Source organism: Fragaria vesca, linkage group LG2 (genome assembly GCF_000184155.1).
Source record: "Fragaria vesca subsp. vesca linkage group LG2, FraVesHawaii_1.0, whole genome shotgun sequence".
In the NCBI taxonomy this organism is placed as follows: domain Eukaryota; kingdom Viridiplantae; phylum Streptophyta; class Magnoliopsida; order Rosales; family Rosaceae; genus Fragaria; species Fragaria vesca.
Genome location: NC_020492.1, coordinates 16637110 through 16654976, shown reverse-complemented (window position 1 = coordinate 16654976; position 17867 = coordinate 16637110). Strand labels below are relative to the sequence as shown.

The following is a 17867-nucleotide window of genomic DNA, read 5'->3' as shown; positions in this document are numbered from 1 at the left end:
TTATGAAAGTGAACAGAGAAGCAATCTTCCCAATAACTTCCACCAAAGTCTTGATCCGGATAGCTACCCTTTTCAAGATGCAACCCATAAGTGCTTTGAAACTCCATAATCATAATGTTGTGTAATGTGTAACATGTAAAACATTGATGAGAGCTGTAATTTCTGTAATTCATAACCATCTAAAGGACTGATGTGCGAAAATAATCTTAGCAACCTTAATAAAGGGATCAATGTGCAAAATAACATTTATAATATTCCGTATGTTCCCAATAAATATTAAATTGTTGCAACTCAGTCCATTAGAGTTGCCGCTACCATAAACCCTGAACCCTTCTCCGGAAGTCGTCGTTTCCACTCTCCCAGTGGCTCAGTCTCTCTGATTCCAAAATGCTCTCCAAGTCTCGAACCACCCTCTCCTCCTATCTCCACAGCTACGTGAGAGTATCCCACACGAACCCAGAACTCCACCTCCACATCAAACCCATTTCCAGCCTCAAAGTCGCGTGGCGCAAAGACCCGAAGCTAGACCAGGCCATAGAGCACGACAAGCCGTACAAGCTCTGCGCCCGCGTCGTCAAGGAGGTCCTAAACGAGCCCGGCCAGAAAATCCCGCTCCGCTACCTCGAAAAACGCCGCGAAAGACTGCGCCTCAGAACCAAAGCAACAACCTTCATCGCCCAAAACCCAGGTTTGTTTGAGGTTTATTACGATAGAATCAAACCCAAGACAGAAAAGGTTCAGTTTATTAGGGTTGGTGATAAACTTAGGGAGTTTCTTGATGAAGAGAAGAGGATTTGTGTGGAGAATGAGGGTTTGATTGTGGCTAAGTTGTGTAAATTGTTGATGATTGCGAAGAATAAGGTGGTTAGTGCTGAGAAATTGGTTGATGTGAAGAGGGAATTCGGGTTTCCTAATGATTTTATGGTGACATTGGTGCCGAAATATCCGGAGTATTTCCGGGTAGTTGGGGGTTCCGGTCAGGGGAAATCATTCTTGGAGTTGGTTGATTGGAACCCGGAGTTTGCAAAATCGGTTATTGAGAGGAGAGCAGAGGAGGAGTCAAGCTTGACAGGGATCCGGGTCCGGCCTAACTTTTATTACAAGCTTCCACAGGGGTGTGTGTTGAAGAAGGAAATGAGGGAGTGGGTTAGGGATTGGATGGAGTTGGAGCATATATCGCCGTATGAGGATGTGTCGAAGTTGGATCAAGCGTCACCGGAGATGGAGAAGAGGACGGTTGGGGTTTTCCATGAGTTGTTGTCTTTGTCTTTGTTGAAGAGGATGCCTGTGCCCATATTGGGGAAATTCTGTGATGAGTATAGGTTTTCAAATGCGTTTCCGAATGTATTTACAAGGCATTCGGGGTTGTTCTATGTGTCGCAGAAAGGAGGGATCAAGACGGCTGTGCTGAGGGAAGCTTACAAGGATGACCAGTTGATTGATCGGGATCCGCTGCTACAGATTAAGGATAAGTTTGTTGAGCTGTTGGAGGAGGGATGGCGGGAGAGTGCAGAGCAGTTGCGGTTGCAACGGGAAGAAGTTAAGGAAATGGCTGTGAGGAATGATGAATAGGTAAAGCGCAGGTACAAAGAATGATGGTAATCAGCAAGGGCAATGCTGGCAGGTAAGTAGAAATAATTTCTTCTGTTTGTTGATAACTCCATTGGTGTTGAGCTAATAGTTCATGTATTGAATCATCATGGTTGTGTACGATTGTAGCAGTCTCTATAGGAGGAGGTTTCTTTTTGATAGTCTTGTATAATGTACTTTGTAGTAATTCATTCATCTAAAATTTATAGTGATTCTTGGTAAAATTGTTGTCTTAATCCTTTAAAATGGAAGGTGAAATTGTTATCTTCATCCTGTTATCTTTTATTTTGCCCTATAAGGCCCCTCATTTATATTATGTATGCATATTTTGGTTGGACTGTACAATAATTATAGGCAATGACTGAGGGAACATTTGTGAGTATGCTCGTACATTCCCTGACTATAGATAATGGTGATAGTTAATATGAATGAATATTTTGCATCCTTTCTCAAATCCCATTTTGAACTTTGCCACTGCCATGCTCATGATGTTGAAACTTAGGCAATCCATTATATCCCACCCTTAACCAGGACAAGTATGTAGTTGCTACATTACACTATTTCAACAAAACTTGATCTAGTTAGGCATTAATCTCGAGTTATGAGTAGAGAAATGTATGTATTAAGGTGGACTTCGATATCTCAAACATATGTTTACATTCTGACAAGTAGCTTCTGAAGAGAATGCTCAACACAGCTTACTGTGATATACTAGGCACCTGATCTGCAAACTTTAATGATGAATTATCAGCTTCAACCAGGGTTTTGTTCAAGAAGGAAATGAGGGAGTTGATTAGTGATTGAGTGGACTGGATTTATGTATCACTTTAGGGTCAAGCTTCTCAGAAATGTATAACAGAGCAAACTACTATAAGTTGTTACTGTTGTCTTTAATCTTTACGGAAGAGATTCCTGTGCCCATGTTAGTAAAATTTTGCGATGACTATAGGTTTTTATTTGCACTCTCGAATGTATTCATATGGCACTCCAGGATATTCTGTGTCAGGGAGACCATGAAGACAGTGCTTAAGGACGTTTACAAGGATGACCAGTTGATTGATCAGGAGCCATTGTCGGGGATGGGGAAAAGATGTTGAGCTGTTGGAGGGTAGCAGGAGAGAGCGGAGAAGAGAAGGTGCAGTTGCAAAGGAAATAGGTTAAGAAGAAGAATAGAGCCGTTGGCTGGGATAAATAAAGAAGAGGTGCAGAGAATTGGGTTTTTTTTTTTTTTTTTTTGGAAATGAAATGGTGTTAATTAAGTAGGCTGAGTTTTGCAACCAGATATATGGTGATGACAGGTTGAGAAATTAATATTTAATATTTATTTAGAATGTCTGTTGATTTTGAGCTGAAAAATAAGTTGAAGTATTGGATGATCATGGTTGTGTATATATAGAGTATTCTGTCTTGAAGAGGGTTTCTGTTTTGTGGTCTTGTATAATGATGCTTTGTAGTAATCCAACCCATATTCATGTGAAGTCTACAGTGGTTCTTGGTTAACTGCTCTTTTAGTCTTTTCAATGGAAGGGTGAATCAACTTTCTTCTCTTCAATCTTTTATGCTAAACTATACAAGTCCTATTTTTATATCTGCACAATATTATATCTGTGCAGATTTCTGCTGGTTTCTACAACATTAGTATATTGCTATTGGGACCATTTCTTTTGCATGCTTGCAACTTACATGAATACAATAAAACTTTCAAATTGTTCATAGTTATCTGGTAGGCATGTTAATTGTTTTCAGATCCTCATTTTGAACTTTGCTTCTGTCAGTTTGCTAAATCAGCTAAGCATGAGGTGGAATCTGCAACGAAACATGATCTATTTGAGCAGAAGTAGTTCATCTGATTTGGTCCGATTCTGGAGTTAGAAGTAGAAAATTATTATCAAGATGCAATTTTTATTATTAGACATGTATATGTGCTGACAAGTAGCTGCTGGAGGGCATGTCTCTGTTACAGAGGCACTAGATCTGGGATTTTTGTGATGAATTGACTAATATTAGGGACATCAGATACTTATATGCCATTTGTATAATTGAATTGAAATGTTTTTTAGCTTCATTTCCATTCACTTCTGCATTAGTTCCGCATGAACTTTGTAATGACCGAGGTGGTTCAGCTGTTCAGGTCCTTCAGGAGACTGGCATGAAATCAATGTGATCAATATCAGGATTAGCATATTTTCACAAACCAAAAAATCATGCTTCGCTTAATCATTTACAGACGTCCAATATATGGTTCCGTTTCTTCTTTTACTTGAATGATTTTGCTAACAGAGCCTTTATTGTGTTCTTTTCTTAATACCTGCATCTTTGACATGATCTCCATGTTGCTTTAACTAAGCAGTAAGATAGTTTATTCCTAAGAAATTCATTACTTTCAGCTAAATTGGCAGAGATTTCAACTAATTGTAGAAATTTGAAACAATTAAAGAATTCCCCCTTGTTTTTCTGGTAGGAGTGAGGTGAGTTGTGCAAAGCATATATATAAGAGTCTGTACGTCACCTAACAGGCTCTTCACACAAAGAGAATGAAGAGAAAGAGTAAACCATTCCGAACCAAACTCATCATCCTCTTGGTAATCCCACTACTTAATAACCCCCACAACCAGGAGCTAGCTACACCAAAGAAAAACAAGAAGCAGCTAATGAAAGCATTTAGTGTATAAATAGAAGGTTTGGCCTAAAACGCCTAAAATACACAGCACAAGATGATGGAGAATGTCAAGAAGATTCTTACCTTGTTTGCAGCAACCCTGCTATTGCTGCCCTACATGGAGGCGCAGCATTATGCTCCTCCCCGCCCGCTCTGTGCGTCCCAATTCGCGCTAGCTAGCTATGCATGTTCACTGCTGCCATATGGTCCAATGCCGCCTATTCCACAACCTCCTTCCCCTCCTTCCCCTTCACCCCCTGATGATGATGACGACGATGACGACGACGACGATGATGATGACGACGACGACAATGATGATGGTCGTGATGACGACGATGACAATGGTCGTGATGGTGGTGGTAATGACGGTGGTGGTGGTGGTGGTGGTGATGGTGCTGCTCGAGCAAACAGTCACGGCCACGGCCACAGCAACAGCCACAGCAACGGCCACGGCCATGGACACGGGCGCGAACACCACGGACATGGGCACAGTCGCAAACAACAGCGTCACCGTAGACACAAGCGCAGGCGCGGGCACCATCATAGGTCACAAAGATCCATGACACCCCAAGAAGATAATTGCTGCAAATGGTTGACCCAGCTTGATAACCAGTGTGTCTGTGAGCTGCTCCTGCGCTTGCCAACCTTCCTGCTTAAGCCTGCACACACTTACTCTGTTTATATTGGAACATCCTGCAACATCACATACACTTGCCCGCATCCATGAAGCAGCAGCAGCCTGCCGGTTCTCGTAACTTAATAGAGAATTTCCTTTACTTATAGTGTTCTTATTATGTTTGGTAATATGTGGTTTAAATCGTCGAATTGTGATAGTGAATGTTGTTATAGTCTGGTCTTGTTTAGTTGCCTACAAATTTAATAATTTTGAGCATTTTCTTTTGTTTGTTGTTGCATGGTGAAGAGGAACAGTACGTATTCAGAAACTCTAATTACCTTATCGATATATGTTTCTCAAGAATGTTTCACTACTGGGTTTTCTGTGGGGTAAGTTAATTATGAGAGTTACACCCAAAAAACTGGCCTTGGATCGTCTCACATCCATGCATGAATCAGGAGCAATGTATCACAGAACTCGTCTCGTCCACAAAAAGAGTTCAAAGATCGAGTTCAAAGGTCAATTTTCTCCTCGCTTACATTAAAAGAATATATATGAGACGATTAAGTACCAGCTGGGATTTGCGACTCAACAAGAATTTGATTTTACTAATTACTCTTCCCATGCCATGACGAACTAAAACCATAGAATTAGAATCAGCAATCAAACCAGCTTGCATGCATGCATTAACATTTCGATCTTAGCTAGCTAGCATCACAATTTTTTTCGATGAACAGGGGACGGGTTAGATGCCCAAACTTCTATTGAGTTTCATTTAAAATGAACAATAAAAGAATACAAAAGTAAGGAGGACATAATGTCTAACTCTTTAAGAAGAAAAGTTATTAAAATGATACTAAGCTCTAATAGACAAATAAACAAAAACCAATATCTAACAATAAAGTAAACTATCGGAAACAAAAATTAGGGAGTCTCATATAATCTCTACATCAATGAGATAGAATGAAATGAGGAGGCAAATCCCACCAAATCAAACCATTTGAAGAAAGGCCGCAGTTAGCAAAAGTATCTGCTGCTTGATTACTTTCACGAAAAATATGGGAAGAACGGAAATGCATATGTGATATCTAATGTAAACAATTCCTCCACTCAACCCTTAGCTGCCAAGGCACTAAATGCAACTAGCGAAGAAAAGTAATAACTAAGGAAGAATCAACCTCCAACCATACATGTTTCCAATCTCGTGCCCATGCTAGCTAAATAGCATTTATGACTGCCATAACCTATGCTGCCACCGAACTTGCCATATTAAAATTGAAGTAAAAAGAACCAAGAAATCCACCTCTAAAATCTTAAAATATGCCTCCATAGGCTTGCCTCCATAACCCACTTGGCCCGAAGAGCTACGCCAAGCACCATCAGTGTTGACTTTAACCTAACAAAATATTGAAGTAGCTAGCATAAAAACTTTGATTATGAAGTAAATAACTATTAACAACTTCGATAACATAGTTCTTTTCTTTTTGGAACAATTTCATAACATTTTTCTACAGTCAAGTAAAATCATCAGAATTAACAAAAAAGACTAGTAAAATCAACAGTACTATGAAACAATTATCAATGACCATTGGTGTCCATGAATAGTTTCAAACTCTCGAATTGTCTTCAAAGCTGTAATAATCTAGACCCCATGCAAATGGGAAATTGGTAATGGAGTCTTTCATTATGCTGATAACACACCCACACAAATATAAGGTTCTTCTAATCTACAAGATGGTGACTGATTGATCGAAGAGCTAGCTTATTCGAAATTTAAGCTTTATATTTTTCAAGAAGAATAATTGACTAACAAATTGGGTTGTGTACAAGTAGCTAGGTATCGAAGTCGTTCCCCCCATTCATTCTCTTCTCACGATTCTCACCCCCATAACTTTATTCTCTGCATTTTCTCTCTTTTTTCTTTTTTATTTGCCTTTTGAATTCATGCAATAATATTCTCTGCTCGTTAAGCACAACCTAGTCTATTTTGACCATCGTGCACATTCGTAGTTCGTTAGTTAGAACTTACAAGTTTCATGGTGTCCGTACTAGGATATATATGGTTTTGTTGGGTAATAAAAAACCTAAAAGATGTTCTCCCAGATATTAATTATTTTCTGTAAAATGGAACAAGCTAAGAGAGCCCCTTTTTTTCCTTTCTGTTTTTTATCTGAAAAGTTTGGACAAGAATAGAATGCTTTATCCTGTACGTCCATGATTTTCTACAATTTAGACTTAATAATTAGGGCCAAAAACCTTTTCTTCGATCTTTTTTCTTTTCCTTTGTGTGTATGATCCGTGTGCAGTGTGCTGGTCCATGAACAAGAATCTGATTTTTCCAAGCTGGAAGTGCTTGTTGCAAGGTAAAGAACAATTCTATGGGAGCTATAGAATCCCAGAAAAACAGAACAATATTGCAATGCATCATGAAAATGACAGTGGTATCCGAGATAACAAGTTTTGCAATTTGTTTCTATTTTGGTCTGATGGAGTTTCCTTATTGAGTAAAACACGGATCGATTATTATGCATGAAACAAAAGAAAGACAAACATGGATTCTCTCTGAAACCTTGAAAAGGACTAAAGGAGAGAGCAGTGCGCATGCACTTGCGCCCCCATGTTGTTCACTTTGAAACCCCGGCCCATCTCCACAGCACACTTGCCCCAAGTGCGGTGTTTGTGCGCAGCGGCGTGAAACCACACATTATGGTTTCCCCGGCCACTATAACTATAAACAAGATGCTCGAAGACTCGCTTTTTACAGTTGTTAGAATTTGAGCCTCTACTTTGTATTTTGAACAAAATATGATCAAGATCAATTTGCTATAGCAAATGAGGCAGAAGAAAACACAGATGAAGTTGAAGCAAAACTTTGCAGCTTCTATTTCTTACTTCTGGAATTCTTAGAGATTACACAGCAGTTTAACCCTTATATAGGGTACAAAGTAACCTACAAAATATCTTAGAAACACCTAATTAACTAGATTATAATTGTACTTTACATACAACAAAATATCTAGATTAAGTGGAGGAGTAAACAATAAACCAAGTGGCTAGAAATATCTCACTGCAGTGAGTCACTGCAGTAAGGACTTCAGCTTCCCTGCAGCTATGAATTTCCCGTTGCTTCCTAGTATGTTGACTAAGAAAAGCATTAACTTTAACACTCCCTCTTAATACTTTTGCTTTTGCACTCCTAGCAGGCCTCTGAGGTATTTAAACCTCTCTCTTGGTAGAGTTTTGGTGAAAATATCTGCAACTTGGTCATCTGTATTGCAGTACACCAAATCAATCTCATTCTTATCAACTGCATCCCTGATGTAGTGAAACTTCAAGGCAATATGTTTTGCCCTACTATGATACACAGGGTTCTTGCTCATGGCAATTGCAGACTTGTTATCACTGAGAATGGTTGTTGCAGATGCTTGCTTCTCACCAAAGTCTTCAATGACTCTTCTGAGCCAAATTGCTTGTGAAGTGGCTATTGATGCAGATACATACTCTGCTTCAGCTGTAGACAAGGCTACTGATTTTTGCTTCTTTGAAGCCCAAGAGAATATACCCCAGTTCGAAGTGTAAAAGTATATCCAGATGTGTTTTTTAAATCATCAACACTTCCTCCCCAATCACTATCACAAAAGCCAAAGAGTTTTGGTTCCACATTCCTCTCATACAGAATTCCAAAGTCCATTGTACCTTGAATGTATCTAAGGATTCTCCTTGCAGCCCCATAGTGAATCTTGGTAGGATTGTGCATAAATTTGGACATCAAACTTGCAGCATACATAATATCAGGTCTTATTACTGTCAAGTAAAGCAAACTTCCCTCTAAACTTCTGTATAAACTCTCATCAGCTTTACCACTTCCATCTTCTTTTGAAAATTTTTCATTGACAACTAGAGGTTTGCAACCCAGCATTTTGAACTTCTCTAGAATTGTCTTTGCATATTTCTTTTGAGAAAAAAAGATTCCCTTCACTGCTTGAACAATTTCAATTCCCATAAAATAATGCAAGATTCCCAAATCACTCATTTCATATTTCCTCATCATATCAGACTTGAAATTTGAAATCATTTTTTCACAACTTCCAGTAAATACCAAATCATCAACATATAAAGAGACAATAAGTATGTTTGATTTACCTTCAGTTTTGGTGTAGAGAGCATGTTCATTTTCACTCATTTGAAACCCTCGTTCTGTGAAATAAGAATCGATCTCACCGTACCAAGCTCTTGGGGCTTGTTTCAAACCATAAAGACCCTTCTTTAGCTTGTAAACTTTTTGCTCTTTACCCTTGATGATGAAACCTTGTGGTTGCTCCACAAATACTTCTTCTTTCAGCACTCCATATAGAAACGCCGATTTGACATCTAGCTAGGGCAAGAACCAGCCTTTTTGTGCTACAATGGAAATCAGACCTCTGATTGTCTCATGCCTTGCAACTGGTGCAAAAGTTTCATTGAAATCAACTCCAGGTATCTGTGAATACCCTTTTGCCACCAATCTTGCTTTGTTTCTTTGCACAGAACCATCTGCATTTAGCATGGTTTTGTAAATCCACTTCAAACCGATGACATCCTTGTTGTCTGGTTTATCAACAAGCTCCCATGTGTTGTTTTTCACAATCACATCAATTTCCTCTTTCATCGCAGTTCTCCAGTCATCTTTTTTCACAGCTTCTTCAAATCTTTCAGGCTCAAATAAGCATGCATTGCAGCTTTCATACACTTCATTCAAGCTTCTCATCCTTATTGGTGTTGAGCTTGGTGTAGATTGAGCATTTGAATGTGCTGGTGAGGGTTGTTCAAGACTGTGAGGTGGAGTTTGTTGCGGTGGATTAAGTTCCAACTCTTCTGGAACATCTTCATCTTGAATAGCATTATCTGGCACACATTGTTGCTGGACTGAACCTTGATTCCAATCCCAAGATGAATTCTCACTGAAGAGAACATCTTTGCAGATAACAATTTTCTTCTTTTTCAGATTATAGAGCCTATAGCCCTTTGTGTGCAAGCTGTATCCCATGAACACAGACTTCTCACTTGATTCATCAAGCTTCTTTCTCAACACCTTTGGGATATGTGCATAGCAGATTGAACCAAACACCCTCAAGTGATTAACACTTAGCTTCCTTCCACTCTAAGCTTCAAATGGTGTCATTCCCTACACTGCAGTAGTTGGATGTCTGTTCATTAAATACACCGCAATATAACTGCTTCTCCCCAGTATTCTAAAGGCACTTTCTTGGCATGCAGCATAGGCTTTGCTATTTCAACAATTGTTCTATTTCTCCTTTCAGCTACCCCATCTTGCTGCGGTGTGTAGCTTACTGTAAGCTGCCTCTCCAAACCAATATATGCACAAAAATCTCCAAACTCATTTGATGTGTATTTACCACCTCTATCTGATCTAAGCTTCTTGATTTTGAGATCAGATTGTCTCTCTACCATAGCTTAAAACTTCTTGAGCACAATGAACACATCAGATTTTTGCCTCAGGAAATAAACCCAAGTCATTCTTGAATAATCATCAATGAATGTAAGGAAATATATGTTACCTCCCCCAGTAATTGTTTTCATAGGACCACAGACATCAGAATGGACCAACTCTAATGGTGTTTTTGCTCTCCATGCCTTCCCTTTTGGAAATGAGATAATGTGCTGCTTTCCAAATGCACATCCTTCACACACTTTAGTAACTTCTTTAATTTTTGGCAATCCCTGCACCATTTCATTCTGATGCAACAGCTTCAGACTTTGAAAATTCAAATGTCCAAGCCTTTGATGCCAGAGCCAAGGATCTTCCTACAACTCCATTTTTCTTGCACTCTCAGTTGCATACTTGAGAGTCAGAGGAAAACTTATGTTCCTCTTCATTTCAATTTCCACCATCAGCTTCTTGCTACTTCCTCTCTCAAAGATTTTGCAAGTATCATCACCAAAATGCAGGTGATATTTATGCTCAACGAGTTGTCCAACACTTAGCAAATTCGAATTAAGATTTGGAACAAGCATTATATCTCTAATGAACATTTTTCCATTTTTGGTTTCAACAGCAACACTTCCTTTGCCTTTTGTATCCACCAATATTCCATTTGCCATCTTCACCTTTGTAATATTGTTGTAGTCAATGTCATAGAGAAGGTTGGCATTTGCAGTTATATGATTACTGCAAGCACTATCAACAAGCCACACATTGTCATTCACCGTAGTGGTTGCAGCATAAGTGACACAGAACATACTAGCATCACTTTGGTCTTCACTGCAGCTAGCCAGTTGATTTCCCTTGTAGTCACAATCCTTCTTGACATGACCAAACTTGTTACAAATTGAACATTTTGGCTTCCCCTTAAACCAACATTCACCTATATGCATCTTATCACAGATTGAACACTTCGAATAATTTGAACTACTGCCTCCTTCATTTTTTCTTTTTCCTGACTGATCTGATCTACCCTCCCACTTCTTGCCTTTGCCTTTCCAATTCTTTTTCTTTTTGGAATTTGAACTAGATGGCTCACTATTTGTGTTTAGGCTTAGTGTTTGAAAGGCTTTTTCTGTTGGTTCATTATAACTCATCAACCTCTGATCAAAAGCCTTAAGTGTCCCCATTAAATCCTGCACACCAAGAGTGTCTATATCCCTAGTCTCCTTTATAATACTTGTTATAGCATCATACTTCCTATTCAAACTCATAAGGATCTTCTGTACGTACTACTCTCTTTTCAGGTATAGGTTCAGCATAGGTTTTCATCTGGTTAACTAAATCAGTCAATCTAGTGCAATAATCACTTAGCAGCTCAGTTTCATTCATTCTAGTATATTCAAAATCTCTCCTTAAGGATTGAACTTTAACAGCTCTCACCTTATCTGAGCCTTTGAACTCCACCTTCAGATCATCCCAAGCTCCTTTGGCTGTTTTCTCATTTGCAATTCTTGGAAAGATAGCATCTGTGACTGCAGTTTGCAAAATACCAAGAGCTTTTGCATCTTTCTTGATATTTGCCCTCAGCTCAGTTCTTTGAGCATTTGTCATCCCTTCAGCTGCTGGAACTACATATCCTCCATTCACATAGCTCAAGAGATTACGTGATATGAACATGGTTTCCATCTTAATAATCCAGAAATCAAAGTTCTCTCTTGAGAAGATAGGAACTCTTACTTCTGAACCATTTTCTACTGTAGTCATTGTAGTAGCAGAAAACTAAAGAAAAGTGTTTGTTTTTTTTTTTTGTATCCAACAGATGGTACACCCCAGTTGATAATGATCAACAGGGCTCTAATACCATGTTAGAATTTGAGCCTCTACTTTGTATTTTGAACAAAATATGATCAAGATCAATTTACTGTAGCAAATGAGGCAGAAGAAAACACAGATGAAGTTGAAGCAAAACTTTGCAGCTTTTATTTCTTACTTCTGAAATTCTTAGAGATTACACAGCAGTTTAACCCTTATATAGGGTACAAAGTAACCTACAAAATATCTTAGAAACACCTAATTAACTAGATTATAATTGTACTTTACATACAACAAAATATCTAGATTAAGTGGAGGAGTAAACAATAAACCAAGTAGCTGGAAATATCTCACTACAGTGAGTCACTGCAGTAACGACTTCAGCTCCCCCCTGCAGCTATGAATTTCCTGCTTCTTCTTAGTATGTTGACTAAGAAAGCATTAACTTCAACAACAGTTACTTCACCTCACATTTCTTTTCCAATTTCTAACCGATGTAAACAAGATGTAATTACTTGAATCTGGAACTGAAAACCACTATCATGTGTGTATACCCTTTTCATCTTGTTATATATATCCTCTTAGCTTTGTAATAAGTGGGGGTGGTGCATCTGTCTTATCATTTCAGCTTGTATACGATCATGCTCCACAGTATTGCCTATGTGCGATCAGTTGCAAAAGGATTAGTGTAATGCTTGAAAAGAAAGCAAAGCATATCAGTTAATAATATAATAGCATAGAACTCATAAAGGATTGCATTTCGATCACAAACAACTCATCGTCAATTATTAGTGATTCAATCTATCGGATGACTTTGCTTTCTCATTATTTGAAGAAATATCTTTGTATACTAATTTGCATCCAACTGCATGTCCATTAATTGCTTTTGATTCCCAATTATTCAATCATATCCAAGAAAAAAAAAATCATCATATAATTTATGTATCTTAAATCATGCAGTCTCATCAATCTTTCTCATTTACCACTACCAGATTCTGATTCCTTAAAGAAAGTTCATATAATCATTTTCATGAGAATTGATATATGAGAGTACGGAGCAGACTTATAAGTTGTACGACCAATTACATTATAAATTAAACCTCTTAACCTCATTATTAAATCTCTTTAATGACAAAAATAGTAAATATTACAGGGGTATCAGTACACCATAGCCGTCATTTCTCAGGTTCCCATCCATATATATTTGTCCCCATCATCATTACATATTAACCCCACTTTTCTTCTCTTAAAAAAAAATAAATAAAAAACACTTTTCTTCATGGATCCCAATTCCTCCAAAAAGCAAATGAAATTATTAAGCTAAGCTATAATCATTGACAATGCTTACTAAATTCCCATGACATTGACAATATATATAGCTCAATACTTCAATATATATAGAATGACCAAATTAATGTACCAACCATGATAAAAGATTAACCAAATGTACTACTATACTGCTGCAAAATTTATTGTGACTCCAAGCTAGCTGCTAGAATTTTCCGATACCATCATATGGCCGATCGTTTTATATGACTCATATGTCTGTTATGAAAGAGATGTTATAGAAAAACGGGCTGATACTAAAATATGTAAGCTAGCTAGGCCGAGTGTCTAGTAAGTTGCAGCGGCAAGGGCTGCAGTTTCTATTGCCACCGGAACCCTAATGGCATTTGTGGTAACTTCGGCCTTGTTATTGTAGAGAAACTGGCGAACAATCATGGCGCTTGGCCCCGAAACCAGCCTGTCCCAGGCCTCATGGGACTCCTTGCCGCGCTTTTGGAACACCTCAGTGGCATCAAGTTGATGCAGACTCCACCCTTTATTCCTAAGTCTTCGAATCTTCTCCAACTGCCTACATGCCAACTTGCACGTATTGTCTTTCACTTCGTTGATCGCTCGTTCAAGTAACCCAGCTCTAGTTTCATCATCCAAAAACGGACCATACCGGAAAAAGTCATCGAACTCCGGCACACCGATGGCCCTTCTGATGCCTTTTGTGTAATCCGCATTGGGATCAAAGAACTCTCTCACCTCCTCCACCAGTCCATTCTCCACCATCTGATCGACACGGTCGGAAACAAAAGAATGCAAAACGGATAAGGATACATCCACCCAGAGAAAGCAGCAGTCATATCTGGACCGGAACATGTTATCGTAGCCGTCAACCAAGGTCTCTATGTACGAGTTCGAGCCTCCAACGATGATTGGAAGTCGGTTCCGGTTCAGGATTGAGTCGACGGCGAGGCAGGTGACGTTAGAGAAGTCGTCGGCAGAGAAATCCACATTGGGGTCTAAAACTCCAAGCAAATGGTGGGGGACGTCGCGTTGTTCTTGTGGTGTTATTTTGTTGGTGGCTATGTCAAGGCCCTCGTAGAATTGCATTTTGTCGGAGTTGATGATTTCTGCCGGGAAGCGGGTGGCTAGGTCGATAGAGAGCTTGGACTTGCCTGTCCCGGTGGCGCCCATTACGATCACCACTTTATCCTTTTGGCGGCGGGGATTGAACACATCGAGGAGGTTGTGGCTATGCCCGCCGCCAATATTGGATAGTTGTACGTTTGGTAACGCCTGTGCTTGTTTGCACATTGGCATCATGTTCATGGTCATGATCTGCAACCAAACAACGTAAGAAAAGAAACATATGTGCAAAAATTAAAGAGAAATGGAAAGAAAAGCAAGGTGATCTAATTGAATTCTAAAATGCGTTGTACCTTGTTGGTGTGTGAGATCACTGAGATGTGGCAAGCTGAAGAAGTTGGTTTGGGTTTTAAACAGTAGTTAGAACTTAGGAGAAGCTAAGAAGCACGGCGCACTTGTATATTTGCCTTTTATCGAAATGGTGCCAACCAGAAATGAAGTATCGATTAATGAGGGAAAACTAAATTGTCGTCGAAAAAGTTGTAGAAAGCTAGCTCAATTCCCACCTTGATAGTTTCGTGTGGCGATGGGTGATTGAGGTGTAGGGTTTATATATATACAGATGAAGTGGCAAGTGGTGCTGAACTTTGACTTTTGAGTGGATTAGAGAAAAGAAAGCAAACAAACAAAAAATATAGTGGTCTTGAATACTATTCTCTTTTTTTTTTCAAAAGTTACATTTCTTTAAATTTCTCAAACGTTTCACTTATTATTTTCAGTGTCGAAAAATAAAAAAGAGAAATCTCGCATCTACATAAGTCAACTCTATCAGAAAAAGAAATTTTGTTACGTACATAGATCCGAGACACACAAGAGCGATGGCCTAAGACGCCCTTAGTTGTAGGCAAACATAATTTGTTCAAAAAGATAAAACCCTAATTTCTTTTGACAAGAGAGAGAACTTTAATTGACACTTAAAAATCGATCACCACATATCACTGTTGGTATCACCATTGGTATGGCTAGTATACTATGCCAACAAGCATAAGTAACACCCTTGTTTTGGGCCCACGAGCTATAATGAGGTCCAACCGTGACATACATCTTGAAGCCTGACATACAAGCTACGCAACGGTATCCGGATGTCGCCAAAAGCTTACCCGGAAATCACTTTCTCGGCCTCATCAACATGCCTTCATACAACAGTTTAGAGACTAGAATATGACCCTTAGTCCCACAATGGAAAACATGTAAAGGAAGGAGCCTCCGTCTTCTATAAAAGAAGAATCATTCTCAGTTACTCAACACACAATGACTAACACTTGTAATACTATGGGGGCCACTTAGGTTCCCAACCTCCAGTACATATTAAGTGGATGTAATCTAACCCAAGAAAAGAAGATGAACCACTATAAACTTTGTGTCTTCTTATCTCTATCCCTCTTATATTATGTTAATCTGACTATCACCATGCATATAAGTACATGGATTAACCCGCTAATCCACCGTACAAACAATCACCACTCAACTTAGCGGGGAAAAGTTATCATAGTTTCCATGTTTATAAAAATTAAAGGAAAATTAAATAAAGTCTGATACAAGGTTTAAGAGGCAAGGGTTAGCATTAACTTGGTCGACGAAACATAGTTCTCAATCAGAATGATAAAATTAAGCGAAATATTTTGTAAATTCCTTGCTTAATATACTAGGATTTACCCGCAGTATTATTCAATATTCATAGTAATTATGGGAGTCATTATCGATGGTGTCATTTTCATCGAGTAGTAGCTAGTAGTACTGTAAAGTGTAAGGTCTGTACCACCACTAAATTATGAACAAATAAAAAAGCTGAAAATTTTGTTCTTCCATAATGTTAAATTTGCAGCACCAGTAGGATTCTTAAAACGACAACTGATTGTTACGCTAATTGGACTCTAACTGTAAAATGCTGCATTCTTTATTAACGAAGACCTGATACGATTGGATTTGACAAAACCAGTAGTGTTTGAATCAGAATCAAAAATACAATATACAGAAACATCAAGTATAGTCATGACTACTCATGAATTTAATTAACTAGTTTAGTTTAGTTTAGTTTAGGAAAGGATCAGAGCTAGCTTTCATTTGCCACTGTAATTAAACAAAAATAAAAACGAAATTCCAACTTTGAGAGCGTCGTTTTAGTGATGGTCAAATCACGACTGTCAGTGGTCGCTTTTCTCATTCGATCGGGTATACAGAATAACAGCCTTTATTCTGTATACAAATTTTCTTAGGAGTCCACTGAATTTACATTTGTCGATAGTTGATCTATATATTATCTTGAAAACTATTCTTGTAAAAGTTAAGATAAAATATTAATACACGTTTACAATCTAGCTTATCTCTGTAAGAGTACTGTAACTGTTTTCAGTGACTTGATCACTATCTTTGCACATAACCCTGATCAAGACATGCAGTTATGTAGTTATCATTTAGAATGGATAAACGTTAAGGGAACTAAACGAGGACTTTGAAAATATCAATTAAAATTTAAAAATACATTCAACTGTTCATTTGAAAGTTATCGTTTGATCCTCATAGATTAGAAGTTCTTCCATAATCAACATGTTATATTCTTAACTCTCGACTTAGTCGCTTTTGTCGTAATTTACGGTCTATTATGTTAGAAGAAAAAACAAAAAAGTAACGTAATATTTTGTTTTACGTGTCCGTTTATAGTGATCTAATCGTGGATTTATTGGTTTAAATAATAGCAATCCATCATAAAAAGATGCAATATGCGATTATGGGGCTATGAACATATGAGATGTCATGTTAATTTTCACATCTAAGGTGCCTATTCAGATCACGCGGGGACTTTAGGGAGAGATGGATCAATGAAATGAACTTGGAACAAAACTAGAGAAAAGCATGCATTATAGAAATAATGGCTACTTTCTACTTTAGGCATGGCATCAACATCCCATCAACCTGTACAATGTCAATAATGTGAGATAGATTTCAAGCTTACATGGGGAAATTGATCTACGTAACTTCAAATCATCATTTGATGAGTATTACAAGTGGCTCCTACCACACAAGAGCATGATCACATTATGCAAATTCCGAAAACAGAAAGAAGAAAAGAATGCAATGGAGTCATGAGTCGGCATTTCACACAGCTAGGTAAGGCACTGTGTTTGTAATGCCAAAGCTCCACTATACGGTGGAATGCAAGCATGGCCAAATTTAGAGGATCATCATGGGAAGTTTTGCTTAAATGTTGGTAGAAACGTCTGAAATAGACGCTGCAACAGGAATAAAAGGAAGAGTAAAATAGAAATCGATCGAAAGGGGAAATTAACGTCGAGTTAGAACTTGAGATATATATATATATATATATATATATATATATATATATA

At 38.2% G+C, this 17867-nt stretch overlaps 2 protein-coding genes across 2 annotated transcripts; one reads left to right on the top strand and one right to left on the bottom strand.

Moving 5' to 3' along the window:
• The first annotated feature begins 387 nt into the window (after positions 1-387).
• LOC101291309 lies at positions 388-8759 on the top strand. Its single transcript, XM_004292549.1, has 2 exons — positions 388-1554; positions 8661-8759. The coding sequence occupies exons 1-2, from the start codon at positions 388-390 to the stop codon at positions 8757-8759; spliced, it is 1266 nt and encodes a 421-aa protein (XP_004292597.1).
• A 4957-nt stretch (positions 8760-13716) lies between these two features.
• LOC101295477 (adenylate isopentenyltransferase 3, chloroplastic-like) lies at positions 13717-15045 on the bottom strand. The gene is made up of 2 exons (XM_004290624.1): positions 14817-15045; positions 13717-14715 (listed from the first exon to the last, which is right to left on the bottom strand). The coding sequence occupies exon 2, from the start codon at positions 14710-14712 to the stop codon at positions 13717-13719; it is 996 nt and encodes a 331-aa protein (XP_004290672.1). The 5' UTR covers positions 14713-14715; positions 14817-15045.
• Between the last annotated feature and the right edge of the window lie 2822 nt (positions 15046-17867).